General features: G+C 38.1%; 1 protein-coding gene across 4 annotated transcripts in view; it reads right to left on the reverse strand.

The window, feature by feature from the left end:
• The window catches only part of DSE (dermatan sulfate epimerase), a 68665-nt gene that overhangs the window by 10872 nt on the left and 42678 nt on the right, over positions 1–15115 (reverse strand). For 3 of the 4 annotated variants that reach the window (XM_023219026.2, XM_023219028.2, XM_023219027.2), the window contains exon 3: positions 921–1174. In XM_023219026.2, the coding sequence (XP_023074794.1) occupies positions 921–1174 (254 nt within the window). Of the gene's footprint in view, positions 1–920; positions 1175–15115 lie in introns of those variants that run through there. The other variant, XM_031935534.1, reaches the window with a different exon arrangement.

Genomic DNA, 15115 nt, shown 5'->3' on the forward strand with positions numbered 1-15115 from the left:
TTTTTTTTTTTTTTTTTTTTTTTTTGAGACGGAGTCTTGCTCTGTCGACCAGGCTGGAGTGCAGTGGCCGGATCTCAGCTCACTGCAAGCTCCGCCTCCCGGGTTTACGCCATTCTCCTGCCTCAGCCTCCCGAGTAGCTGGGACTACAGGCGCCCGCCACCTCGCCCGGCTAGCTTTTTTTTGTATTTTTTAGTAGAGACGGGGTTTCACCGTATTAGCCAGGATGGTCTCGATCTCCTGACCTCGTGATCCGCCCATCTCGGCCTCTCAAAGTGCTGGGATTACAGGCTTGAGCCACCGCGCCCGGCCCAGAGCTGCTTTTCTTAAACACAATCTTAATCATTTATAGATTTCTACGGAAGTTGTAATTTAGAGTTAAAAGAACAAAGAAAATGGATTATTGGCAATTATGCAATATGTTAAAGCATAGTAGCTACACAACCCACAAAAGTTGCTTCCAATTTGGATGTAAATAATCCAGATTGGTTGTTTTAAATATTAAGAGGAAAAAATAGTAGTGGTGTTATGATTCCCATCTGTGTGCTGGAAATCTTCATTTCAAATAACAAACCATCTGTTTAGCTTTTTAAAATTTCATTTATTCCAGGAGGGCTGTCTTCACTGTCAAAATTCTCTGGAAAAATGAATATTCATCATTGACCCTGAGTTGTGAAGATTTGTTCTGGGATAATCATAAGCCACAATTAGATAACGTGCCGGCTAATATACTAGCATAAAATAAGGAGGAGACGTCCCTCAATTAACTAAGATACACTGCAGGGACTACTTCATCTCATGGGTTTAGTTAGGATCCAAGTATGAACACGTACTAAGAATGGTTATAAAAATGCTTTGCTCACAACATGGCAACTACGACTTCTGTCAGCTCAGGCATCACCTCGGCTGTGTCCACACACACCTTGATTCATGAGGACTAGGCTTCCTGTGAGCAAAGCCATGCAGTTGGTGGGCTGATGATTGTGCAGGTATTGAAATCCCCATCCTCTCCTGTATGAAGTTTCATACATATACCCTGAGGCATTGGCAATCACTTCAAGAAACTTCTCCTGTTGTGTCTTGCTCAGGTAGTTGTACAGGAAGTCATAAGCAGTGGCAAAACCAACCAGGGAGTGAGCAAGCGGGACCTCATCCCAGGGAGCATCTTTCACCAACCTGTAAAGGAAAATAAATCATGGAAATGAGTTCATCAGATTCACAGCTTTCATCACACTTCTAAAGTGTCTATTTCTCAGCACTAAAGGGCACAACTGAAGATATAATCCAAGGGCTTAATGACACACAACTGAATTCCCTCCACATTATAATGAAACGTATAGCATAGCTTGTCTAAAATGTGAACATTATACAGTTAACAGTTTTCTCAGGATTCTGGCAACATCAAGATGTTGAGAATTTTTACTTTCGATTTTTCATTCATGACAAGAAGTAGTAGAATATATTCAAAGAGATCTAAAGCATAGAACATGTGTTGGCAGGGCAAAATTCTCTGGAGTACGAATTTAACCAGTGCTCACCCCATTCCTCCTTTTCGCTTAAATAAGACACTCTCAGTTCTATGCTCATGGCCACCTTGCTAAGACAGTTGAACATATGTATTTCCTCTTATTTGCCATAGCTGGTCAATGCGAAGGTATCGTGGTCCATAATCCATGACCTCTCAATCTGCACAGACCCACTTGGTCATCACCATGGTGCGAAGCGTGACTAACGTGAGTGGGAGCTGATTCTAACTCAGAATTTTTATATCCCTCTTTCCCATAAACTGAACTGCACTGCCTTAAAGGTCTTTCAAATATCTTTCTAAGAAATCTAAAAGTTGATCTTCTGTTAAGAATAACATTGTCATTTTCCACGAAGCCAAATTTCTGTTTGACTAGTTATATTATTCTGCAAATCAGTGTGTGGCTTGCATCAAGCAGGAAGCAGGCCAGGCGCGGTGGCTCAGGCCTGTAATCCCAGCACTTTGGGAAGCCGAGACGGGTGGATCACGAGGTCAGGAGATCGAGACCATCCTGGCTAACACGGTGAAACCCCGTCTCTACTAAAAAATACAAAAAACTAGCCGGGCGAGGTGGCGGGCGCCTGTAGTCCCAGCTACTGGGGAGGCTGAGGCAGGAGAATGGCGTAAACCCGGGAGGCGGAGCTTGCAGTGAGCTGAGATCCGGCCACTGCACTCCAGCCTGGGCGACAGAGCGAGACTCCGTCTCAATAAATAAATAAATAAATAAATAAATAAGCAGGAAGCAAAAAAAGAATCTTTCACAATCAGAATTCTAAGGAATTATCCAGAAAACCCTTCTCATCTGTTCAGGATGTATCTGAGGAATCTCCAAGTGAGGGAAACAAATCAAAAGTGTGCTGTACCTGTGGGAGGTAGAAGAAGCACTTAATTAGGGATGAAGCTAAAGCTTAACATTTTTTATGCCGCGAACCTCTTTTGGCAATCTAGCGAAGCCTTGACCTCTTTCTCAAAATGTTTTAAAATTCATAAGACATAATATGTAAGGATACATGGAAATCTATTATTTTGAAATATAATTATCAATACACATATTTAAAAAATAATAATACAGGTAGCTTTGTTATTAAGGCATGAAATACCAACATTTAATAGCAGGGATAATAACTACCATAATTTATGAGTGGTAATAAACATACATTTTGAGCTGTCTATAACAGCTGTAATGTGGTATGAAAATACCTGTGATGCCTGTCTGTAACTTTGTTCCAGATCCTCCCAATACCATCACAATTGGTTCTCTCTACTCATGACTGGAAGAAATGCTGGATTTCAGTTAAAGTTAGTAAAAATGAAGATGGATTAGTTCTCTCAAACAAACCTTATAGAACTCAGTTTAAAAATACTTTAAAATGTTCTGAGACTACCTCTTCCAGATTGTGCTTCTCCTTTAGAAGTTTACGCTAAAGAAATGGCCTAGGTGAGGGCTTCTCTGGTCACCCTGTCAGAATTTCATCATCCTCCCAAAATAATATGAATTCCCCCTTTTTTTCCCTTTAGCAAATATGTGTATGAATATGTCCATGTGTACGTTCTACAAGGGCAGGACTTTTTTCTTCACTACTGTATTCGCAATTGGATCCCCAATCATAGAACAGTGTGGTACAGGGCAGATGCTCAATAAATATTTTCAGAAAGAAGGAAAAAGTGGAGGAACAAACCTGTAAGTCACTGTCAGCCACACTGCTGGCACTGATGATGTGATCATTATGAAATCAGGAATTTGGAGAGATCCCTTTATATTTAGTAATAATTTCAGCATTTGGTTACCATTCAGTGTTTGGTGCTAAAAAGATTGAGGAGTTTCTTAGCAATTTAGTAACAGACAAAGCTGCCTTGCTCTAGCCAGTCAGCTTGCCGGTGTGTGTACTATTTGTAAACAGACGATGAGCGTGTGTATGAATTCCCTACTTCTAGGAAAACAACAATTCATACTGCACACGCATTGCCAGGGAGTTGGGAGTATCATCTTCACTGACCCATGGTGACTAGTGGGCCAGGCAGGGAAGTCAGGTCATTTGTTTCCCAACTTGTGTCATTGTACCACGTCATGACGCATCTATAAATGGCAGCATATACATCGACTCATGATAAAGCTGATGTCAGTGAATCGCTACCAGCCATCAAACCCTCACGAATGTGTGATTAACCAGTAAGTTTATTTTTATAGATAAGCAGAACATTTGATATAAGTCTCATCCTTCATGAAATGTCATGCAAATTTCTGTGAAAATGTCTAAGCCCCAACATGCAGTTTTATTTCACACAGTTTCAAATTCAATGAAACATTGGCACCCCAAAAGAAAAAAGTTTATGGCACCTTCAGGTCCGTCCCTCTATCATTAGAAAAGCTGACCTGTCTGTCCCTCTATCATTAGTTGTATTTCTAAAAAGTTATCTAAATCTTTTACCAACACGGTCTTACCCAGCCTTAGATACAAAGTGAAATAATGGAAGAGACTATATTTTACAGTCACAAAAACCAATGGAAATTTGCTCTTAGTTCATAGATGGCAGCTGAGAAACTGTCTTATTCAATGTGGTCCTGACCAGTAATAAATCAGTTCACTGTAAAAGGTGGTTAAGTGGGAAATTATTTTTTTAAAAAACCAGACAGACATTAATTTATGAATTGTATTTCAACTTAAAATATATCCATGTGTACACACATTCACCAATCTTTTGAAGGTGAGCCAAAACCTATTCTCTGAATAGGGGTCCACAGATGGAGTTTCATTGTTCTTTCCTGCAAAGAACACACATGACACATCATCACAATTTCCAGCTTTGGTTTCTTTATAATATAGGAAGAAATTAAAGATACCTGTGAGGGAACGCAGAAGCCTTCTAGATTTTTATGAGTTTTCCCCTAATCTACAAATCTCATTCACACTATATCACGACAGCAATTTTTTACAGTAAGTTATTCCAAAGCTTTTAAGTTGGTTCTAGAAATATTAGCTTTTTCTTTTTGAACTCACACTTTATCTATTTATATTATTAAAACTGTCTCATTACAGGTTTTAGGGAAACTGTGTTACCTGGTTTGAGAACAAATACAGCTGACACTTGCTCAGCAGGTAACTGTACTAGGGGGAACAGAAATAAATGTAAAGGGCAACCTACAAGTCCTGACATTTAGCTACCATGTTACACAAGGAATGGAAGTTAGGTTCACTGGCAAGTTAGTTAAGGGAGGTTAATTAAGGAAATATTTACACTATTCCTCTTTTGTAAACTACACTTTCACCCCTTAGAGCAGCTGTTCTCAAAGTAAGGCCCAACGAGGGGCTTCCGAGACTATTATATTTTGGAGAATTCACAAATAAGAATCATTTTCATAATAACATAAAGAAGTTATATGTTGATATTTGCACTGATGGTACAAAAGCAGTATTAAGTAAAACTGCTGTAGCCTTAGCAGGAATCCGAGCAGGGGCACTAAACTGCCCCAGTAGTCCTTGTATGATTTTGCACTGCCATGCACTCACGTTTTTGTTGTTGTTGTTGTTGAATTTTTAAAGCCAATTTTATTTAAAAATGTCCTAGATGAAGTAGTAAAAATGATTAATTTTTATAAAATCTCAACTCTTTGAGTATACTTCTTTCTAATATCCTATGTGATTAAATGGAGTACCAAATTATAAGAATATCACAAATAAAATAAGTCATGCACTGAGTTGAGAGCTGAGCTAGCTGGGTTTTTTCATGAAACATCATTTTTACGTGACAGAATGATCAACTGACAAATTATAGTTATGTTGATTTGGGTGTTAGAATAGAAATTTTCTTGAAAATAAACAAGGAAGGCCTGCCAGTTCAAGGAAAACTGAAAGCCTTTGTTGCCAGTGACAAACTTGGAGCTTTCAACCGGAAATAAGAATTTTGGAAAATTTGTATCCATTACCAAGAGCTTAAGAGCTTACCAATACTTAAAGATTTTTCTGATGAAATCAGTGAGAACATCAACAAAAATGATTTTTATATTGCATAAATAAATGTGTCAACATTCGGTAGACTGAAATAACTCAGTGAACAAACATGCAAAATAACAGAGGCATGATGCTATAAAACCATGCACAGGTAAGACAGCCACTCCTAAGTGTAAAATACGCCAATGGATTTTTAATGTAAAACAGTATGAAGAGTTCATTAACATGGCTTCAGATTCTATACTGCAATTAATTTTTATGGAACCACTACCAGTCAAGTTTTAGTGTAGTGTCAAAGAAGAATATTCACAATTATTTGAAAAGATTATTAAAATACTCCTCCCTCGTCAATCACATATTCCTGTGAGGCTGGATTTTCTTCATATACTTCAACCAAAAAAACACACAGCAACAAACCAAATGCAGAAGCAGACGCATAAGATTTGCAAAAATGTAAAACAACACCTTCCTTCTATTTTTTGTTTTAAAAAACATAGTTTGGCTAGGTACAGTGGCTTATGCCTGTAATCCTAGTGCTTTAGGAAGCCAAGGCAGGAGGATTGCTTGAGCCCAGGAGTTCCACATAGCAAAACTGTCTCTACACAAAATAACTTTTTAAAAACTAGCTGGGTATGGTGCATGCACCTGAAGTCCCAGCTTAGGAGGCTGAGGCAGGAGGATTGCTGGAGCCCAGGAGTTCAAAGCTGCAGTGAGCTATGACTGCACCACTGCACTCCAGCCTGGGTGACACAGTGAGACCCTGTACCTTAAAAAAAAAAATATATATATATATATATATATATATATATAGTTATTTTTTCCTAAAAATGTTTATGTTAATATGAAATGAGCTTTAAAAATATATAAATACGAGTAAATGAACAAATAAATGTTTCTAACTTCTCAGTTTTAATTTCTAATATAGTAAACTTTGATAGACACAGCCCGAATAAACAAAGTTGTTTGAAGGTCTTGTTAATTTTTAAGAGTACAAAGTACTTCCAAGTCCAAAAAGTTTAAAAAATGATGCTTTGAATATTTTCCAAGGTGAATTTATGTGAAATAAATTAATCTGAATACAGGAAAGAGCTATTGATTTTCTGAGGGTAAGGGTGGAATGTTGGTGTGGAAAGGCATAGAGTTGGTCATGATGTGTTGTGTCTATGAATTAAGTTGTGACTCTGAAAGGAAGAATGAGCCATAACTATTTTTCCAAAGCTGAGCAGTGTCATTAATCCAAATTTCTGTACCAATTTTAAATGGATAGTCTGCTTCTATTATCATAAATGTTTTTTAAACTATTGTGTAAGGAGTATAATAGTAGGTAATCTAAGAAGTCTGTATCACTAAAAATGTGACTGTTTATTTGATTAAATAACCATTAAAAGGAACTCTAAAAACAATGTTGGTATCTCTTTTTATTGGTATAGATTTGAACTACAAGTGATTACATGCTTCTATTTTTAAAATTTTCATATGGTTTTGATATAGACAGTCTATAGAAATTACCTGTGAAAAGATTAAAATTTAATATTACAAGGGTCACAGAAGATTATTTAAATTTGTATACTGTTGTCTTAGCCCAGGCTACCATAACAAAATGCCATAGCCTGGGTAGCTTAAACAACAGAAATTTATTTTTTACAAGTTCTGGAAGCTGGACGTCTGATATCAGGGTGCCAGCATGGTCAGGTTTTGGTGAGAGCTCTGTTCCTGGCTTTTAGAAGGCCACCGTATTTCTGTGTGCTCACCTGGCCTTTCCTGGGTGTATGGTGGGGATAGGGCAAGTGTGAGAGAGACTGCACAGGAGTACAAGCTCTCTGGCACCTCCTCTTATCAGGGCACTTATCCTGTCATGAGAGCCCTGCATTTAGGACCTTCATCTAAATCTAATTCTCTCCTTTAGGCCCTATTCTCTAAATACTTCCACACAAGGGGTTAGGGCTTCAATATGAATTTTGAGGAGAGTCCCACTCAGTCCATAGCAACTGTCTATTTCATTTACACAAATATTGCTAAAATAAACACTTGGAATAAAAAGAAATTAGGTCTTTGAAACCAAAGATGTGCCAAGAGATCACTCATACTTATTTAAATTAATCAACAGTATACGAGAAACAAATAACTAGGAACAATAGCAGAACTCATAATTCCCCTTATAATTAATCCTATTTCCTAGTACTTTTCAGAACCCAACAATTTTATAGCAGGCTTTTCCATATGTAGCTATGTTCCAAAGGTCACGATTTGATCCACAGTATAGGCAAATCTACATATTTTGTGAAAGTGTATTTAAATGAGACTTTATGATTTGTCAGACCTTTCCAACAAAGGAGGAGAACTCCATTAAAATGATCCATGTTCTTTTTCTCATTTTCAGAATAACTATAGTTTTACCAACCTATAAAATATTTACTTAGTAAATTCATAAAGTAGAAGATTTACACTTAAAATCTGATTTTATACAGTAGATAGTTATGGAACTACAAATTTAAGTTAAAATGAAACAAGCTTTACAAAAATTATAAATTTACATTCAGAACACAATGGTGAACTCCTTAGAAACTGTAAACTCTAAAAGTACCAGGGTAGTGCACCATCAGCTTCCCATTTGCCAGCTTTGCTGCAGCTGTGTCTGCTGTACACATGCCACGCCTCTGTCCACGTGCACTTGGCCACACCATCAAAAGAGGCCAGAATTAGGTCAACTCTATTTTAAAAATGTAAATTAGTCTATTTATTCTAAAAGTCTCCTGAACACAGTAACTTGATATAAACCATTTAATGTTCAACCAAACGCCTTTGTGTGTTTGGAAACAACCTCCAGTAAGTTAAGACAGTCATGTATTACCACTCCTTTTAAAAACATGACTAATGAGGCAGTGATTCATCTTTTTCCCTCCATTTTAAATGCGAAAACTAACCATGAATGTTAAATGTTAGTAACAAGTTAAATTTGGTATGGAATTCCTATAAAATGTAGCTAAAGGGAAGTGGATTTCTCACCTCTGTGGCCTCATCTGTAAAGCACACTGGGCCTTGGCAGACATTTGTCAAAAGGACCAGAGTAAGCCTAGAAGATAGAGACTTGATCTAGGAGGCTCTGAGTAGGTAGTCAGCAATCCAAGGGGAATGTTCAGCTAATCTCTGGCCTGGCTTGGCGTCCATATTCCAAGTGTTTGATCAGGTGGCTAAAGGTTGGCACTGGCATCGTGAAACAAAATGCACAGGGAGGGAAAGGAGAGGAGGGTGTACTTCGTATTAATTAAGCACATATTATGTGCCCAAGCCTCTACATACATTATGTCATTTCATCTTCTCAACTCAACATTAGGTATTCCATACCCATTTTATAGATTGTGAAAAGGCAATGTGGGTAGGAGATTACTTGTTCAAGGCCACACAGTTAAAACGGTGAAGCTGAGAATAGAATCCAGAATTATCTGAATCTAGAACGGGTTTTACTTCTTAGTGAGGGGGAAGAACGGTGCGCTCAAAGAAACTCACCAAGTTTGCAATAAGAACTGGGTCAGAACATGCCAGAGTCAGTGGCTCTACCAACAGCTAGGCAGAAGGGTCTGTATGCTGAAACACAACACAGGGTTCTAAGCCTTGCCATTTTCATGATACCAAGACAGAACAAGACATGAGATCTGAGAAAAGGGGCACACAGTAGAAGAAAAGATACTGCAATGCTGTGCTCATGTGATTGCTCAGGGCCCACCCAAGGAACATGAGACACTAATCATGTAGAATTTCTGAGAAACGTTTCTCTCCCTCATGAGCCTGCGCACCTTATGTGTTACTCTAAGGTAGAGTTGGTCCAGGGGATGGTGGTTCTGGTTTGCATATTCAGAACCTTGGGCCCCTTAAGGTAGTAACAAACACTCTCTTCTTGATCAAATCCTAGCCAGGCTCCTCTGTACCTTCTTCTTGGCTAGGCCTCAACCTCGTTCTATGAAGAGTAAACACTAACATGTTTCCACTAGCTCAAGATCATATCCCTGAGATGACCCTCTCCCTGTTGAAAGTGTCTGCCTAAGAAACTCAAGGCTTCCAAAAAATTTTGTGTTCCAGCCAACATTTGAGGATAGGGTCTCTGTCTCCCAGTCTCTGTGGGCGGATAGAATTCTACCTTCGATAACTGCCACTTAGCAGACATGTGATTAGTTAGCCTCTGTACAGATTGAAGTTCAGTTCAGTTTATGCTGAACTCTTTCCCTTATTGAAATAGTTACTACTGATTAAAACTTATCCTTGCCACTTTAGTGTCTGGTATTGTTTACCTTTGACACTGGCCAGGGCTAGAGTACACAGAAATGGACAATGAGCTTTCCTTTTTCAATATCTACTTTGGGAACAAAACTACTTTCCGTTTCTGGAAACAATTGCTAGAAGGGTGAACAGTATGACAGAATGGGAACTCATTGTATGTTAAGACATTTTCAGGGAAAATAACTTAGGAGCCCTGAAACGTAAAAAACCATTTCCTCTCACAGTCTATATTTCTATATTAATTAAATCACTGGATTTAATATAGCAGCATATTACCACTTAATGTCATTTTAATGCTATGAATTCAATATCCCAAATGTTAAATTCTAAAATATAAAATTTAAGTCAACTTGGCCCCACTCAAGCAGAATACTGAGGAGTCAATCATGCCAGAGCAGAAACTAAAAGAAACACATTTTATTCAAATGAAAAGTATTCTAGATGATTTGTAAATAAAAAGAATCGAAGTGTCGGAATATACCAAGTTAATGAAAATAAAATGTAGAGTAGTGCTGTTAAATGGGAAAAGGCATTTCCATGTCATTATCTCAACGTTTACTTCGATGACATGAAGTATTATTACCCAAATATCCAATCACGCCACCCAAACATAATATATTTAAATGGAATCAAACAACATTTATAATTGTAACCCCTTTTAACTGAATAAGTATGCTTTGCCCTAATATTCAACCTATAAGAGGTGAGAGGAAGAAACATGATAAGTAAAAATTATTCAAATTTAGGAACAAGACCTCTATTTTGGTAGAATGGCAGACAGAGCTCAAAGGACTACAGTTAAAAATACACTTACATATCAAATTCTAATGACAAATTCTGAAAGAATCTATTATAATGGAGAAATTTTAAAACCTGGAAAGGCAATAGGAGGGAATAACCAGGTCTGCCTATATTATTCACGAAAAGTATGATTTAATGATATTTACCCGTTTTAAAAAGGAGCTTGATATTTTAAATGTCTAACGTGTTTTACAACTATATGTGTAAAATATGTTTCAAAAAGTTCAGTTGGACAACTTATTGATGTTATCACTCAGTCAATGTCTATGCAAGCATCCAGTGATCATGTGAGAAGCCAGACAGTTGCCAGTTAACAACTGACAGCAGTCAGTATGATTTTAAGAAAAAAAAATAAACATGCAAGAACAGCCAGGATGATGGACAGTGGCCAGCCCTGTCAGAGAAGAAAACATAATATATAAATGTTGGCTTGGGCAAGAACTGAGCAGTTATAATAACTGTATGTAGTTGACACATTTATTTACCTTATAAAAGTTTAATATAAATTTTATAAGACACAACATCAAAAATATGCCATCTATTTTAAATATAACATGACTCCGAAGGGCAAGAAGTCTATAATGAAGAATAAAAATCTAAAGATTCTGAACACCAAGTATTTCCCAATGAAAAAGATTTAATCAAACTATCAACCTTACAGTGCAGTCAAAAAACTCCACACACACACACACACACACACACACACACACACACACACACAGTGGCCAATTAGCTGTTTAGAACCTGTGACAGGCAAAATATCAGTCCCCCAAGAATCTATGCATACATTACCTTCCATTGGGGCAAAGGGACTTTTGTAGATATGATTAAAAACCTTGTGATGGGAGATTATTCTAGATTACCCAGGTGGTCCCAATCTAGTCACATGGGTCCTTAAAAGCAAAGAACCTTTCTTGGCCATGGTCGGAGAGAGATGTGACCATGGAGGAAGAATCAAAGAGATGCAAGGTTGCTAGCTCTGAAGGTGGAGGCAGGGAGCCACAAACAAAGGAATATATGTGAACTCCAAAAGCCAGAAAAAGGCAAAGAAAAGTATTCTGCCCTAGAGCTTCCAGAATAAAATGTAGCCCTGCTAACAGCTTGATTTTAGCCCTGTGTTATACTTCTACAACACTGTAAGATCAATCTGTGCTGTTTTAAGCCACGGAGTACATGGTAATTTGTTACAGCCTTTGTATGCATTTTTAGGCAGTCAAGGACTACCAGAGACTTGAGGAAATCCCATAATAGGACAAAAGAGACCCAAACAAACAAAGGGATTAATGCAGCTTGGGAGAAATTAAATCATGCAGGTAGAAAGAAATTTCAAGACAAAAGAAGTTCTTGAAATGGAAAACAAAATAGCAGGAAGGTAAGTGCAATAAAAGGGCTGGGGCAAAAGTTGAAGAAACCTTGAAAATGCAAAAAAAGGTAAGAACATGAAATAGAAAACAGGAGAGGGGGGAAAAAAAGAGGACTGGCCCAAGAGGTTAAACATGTGAAAAAGAGAGGGGAAAAAAAAAGAAAAAAGAAAAAAAGGAAAGAAAAAGAGATCCAAATATATCAAGGGAAGTCACTAGAACTAAAGGGCATCAGTTTCCATATTGAAAGAATCCATGAAGTGCACAGTACCGGGATGAACACAGACTCATCTCAAAACAAGATACATCATCCCGCAATTTTAAAATACTGGTAACATAAAAAGATCCTAAATGCTTCAGAGTGGAATATCAGGTTTCATTCAAAGCATCAGGAAGAGTGGGGTCAGACATCTCAACAGCAACACTAGACACCAGTATACAATAAAACGATGACTCGAAAACTCGGAGAGACAATTTCCAGACTATAATTTCATATCCAGCCAAGCTACCCTTTAAACATCAGGGAAGAAAAAACACACATAGACATCCAAGGTCTCAAAATTTACCTCTCATAAATGCTTTCTCTGGAACCCAGTGGAAAATATCTCCACCTAAATTAGGATGTATATCAAAAAGAAGACATGGCACAAGGAATCCAATACAAGAGAAAAAAGAACAAAGATGGATGTACAGCGGACCTGGCCACAAGCAATCTGCATCCTAGCAAATCAAAAAGCTGCAGCATTACTTCTTCAAAAAGGTGAATTATTTTTTAAAAATGTCTTATTAAGAATATCTTGTTTGAATAGATAGAAAACTTACACAACTGGCTGAGAGTCTGGCTAGTCATTAGAGATAAGCAAATAAAACAAAAAGCTATTATGAATCCAAGAGAAAACAAAGAGTTGTACACACATTGAAAGGTCATTACAGTATACAATATAGTTCAGTTGTCAATAACTTTTGCCTTGTTAAAATATGCAAACAGGCCGGGCGTGGTGGCTCATGCCTATAATCCCAACACTTTGGGAGGCCAAGGTGGGCGGATCACCTGAGGTCGGGAGTTCGAGACCAGCCTGACCAACATGCAGAAACCCCATTTCTACTAAAAATACAACATTAGCTGGGCATGGTGGCACATGCTTGTAATCCCAGCTACTGGGGAGGCTGAGGCAGGAGAATCACTTGAACCCAGGAGGTGGAGGTTGCGCTGAGCCGAGATCGTGCCATTGCACTCCATCCTGGGCAACAAGGGCAAAACTCTGTCTAAAAAAAAATACATACACACACACACACACACATATATATACACACACACACATATACACACATATACATATATACACATATATACATACATATATACTTATATACATACACATATATACATATATATGCAAACACTTGATATTCCTCTCATTAAAATTATGGCATATTTATAAAATACGACAGATCTATATTATAATGAAAATAACTTATCTGTGTCAGTGTGAGACGGAGAGATGATGCATCTGCAAGCCAAGAACACCAAAGATTGCCTACAACCACCAGAAGCTAGGAGAGCAGCTTGGGACAGTCTCTCCTTCAGCGAGCCTCCAGAAGGAATGAAGCCTATTGATATCTTGATTTCAGACTTCCAGCCTCCAGAACTGAGAGAGAATAAATTTCTGTTGGTTTAAGCTACCTAGTCTATGGTATTTTGTTACAGCAGCCCTAGCAACAAATACACCGACACTAAAAAACCTGACTGGCCACTGCTGCCATCTCGTACCCGCCCCATCATCTTCCTGCTGCCACTCGAACATTCAGTTACTCCTGTTTACTTGAAAGAGCACTTGCCTAACATTCTGAGAACATGACACGCAAAAGGGCAAAGAATTACTTGAGGAATGAACTTTCAAAATATGAGGGACACTTTTTCACAATGGCAAAAACTGTAGTCAAATTGCCAATTTTTGCTGCCCTTATGGTGGGAAAATGTCAAATCCAAAGTGAGGTAGGCCTGGGGGACTAGCATATGTGAAATGATATTTTGCCGTCTCTTAGAGTAAGGCTGATATATTTACCCACTATTCCTGCTTTTAATGTTTTATCAAAATTTTTCTTTGATAATTTGCTTTTTAAAGGTTTTGCTGAAATTATGCAGAGCTTCATAAAATCCAGACGCCTTTTTAAAACAGTGAATGAACTGTGGCTGATTTTACTCTGGGTGCAGTAGGAAATAATGCTCTGCACAGTTTATTCCATTCAGCCCTGGAAACCTAACATGTAATCATTAATCACAGGCCTGTACTGTTTCTTAATGAAATAAAGATGTTTCCCAATATATTTTGAGAATAAGCATTCTAAACACTAGAATTATAGAATAAAGAGCCCATCTCAAAGAGTGGAACGGTCTCCTCAGCGGAGATATCCAAGAAAGGATATCGAGAAGGGATTCTCTGGAAAAAAATGTGTATTTATCAGAATGTTAGGCAGGGCTTTCAAACTATAAATATATTGTGAAATGAATATAATGGGTTGTAATCAGTGTATTTTTAATGGAATGAAATAGAAAATAGAGGACAAGGCATAATTTAAATGCAAGGGCTATTTCATGAAACATTTATTTATATACTTATATATGTAAAGTTGAAGTTATGTGTGCATCAGCTTGTGTGTCCACTGCACTACTATTTACAACAGCAGAAACACAGAATCAACCTAGGTGCCCATCAATGGTGGATAAAGAAAATGTGGGGCCAGGAGCGGTGGCTCACGCCTGTAATCCCAGCACTTTGGGAGGCCGAGACGGGCGGATCACGAGGTCAGGAGATCGAGACCACCCTGGCTAACACAGTGAAACCCCGTCTCTACTAAAAATACAAAAATTAGCCGGGCGCAGTGGTGGGCGCCTGTAGTCCGAGCTACTCGGGAGGCTGAGGCACGAGAATGGCGGGAACCCGGGAGGCAGAGCTTGCAGTGAGTGGGTATTGCACCACTGCACTCCAGCCTGGGCGACAGAGCGAGACTCCGTCTCAAAATAAAAAAAAAAAAAAAGAAAATGTGGTACATACACATTATGAAATACTAAGCAGGCATAGAAAAGAATGAAATCACATCCTTTGCAGCAACATGGAGCTAGAGGCCATTATCCTAAGCAAAGTAATGCAGAAACAGAAAACCAAATACCACAATACCGCCTGTTCTCACTAGTAAGTGGGAG

This window comes from Piliocolobus tephrosceles, chromosome 5 (genome assembly GCF_002776525.5).
Source record: "Piliocolobus tephrosceles isolate RC106 chromosome 5, ASM277652v3, whole genome shotgun sequence".
In the NCBI taxonomy this organism is placed as follows: domain Eukaryota; kingdom Metazoa; phylum Chordata; class Mammalia; order Primates; family Cercopithecidae; genus Piliocolobus; species Piliocolobus tephrosceles.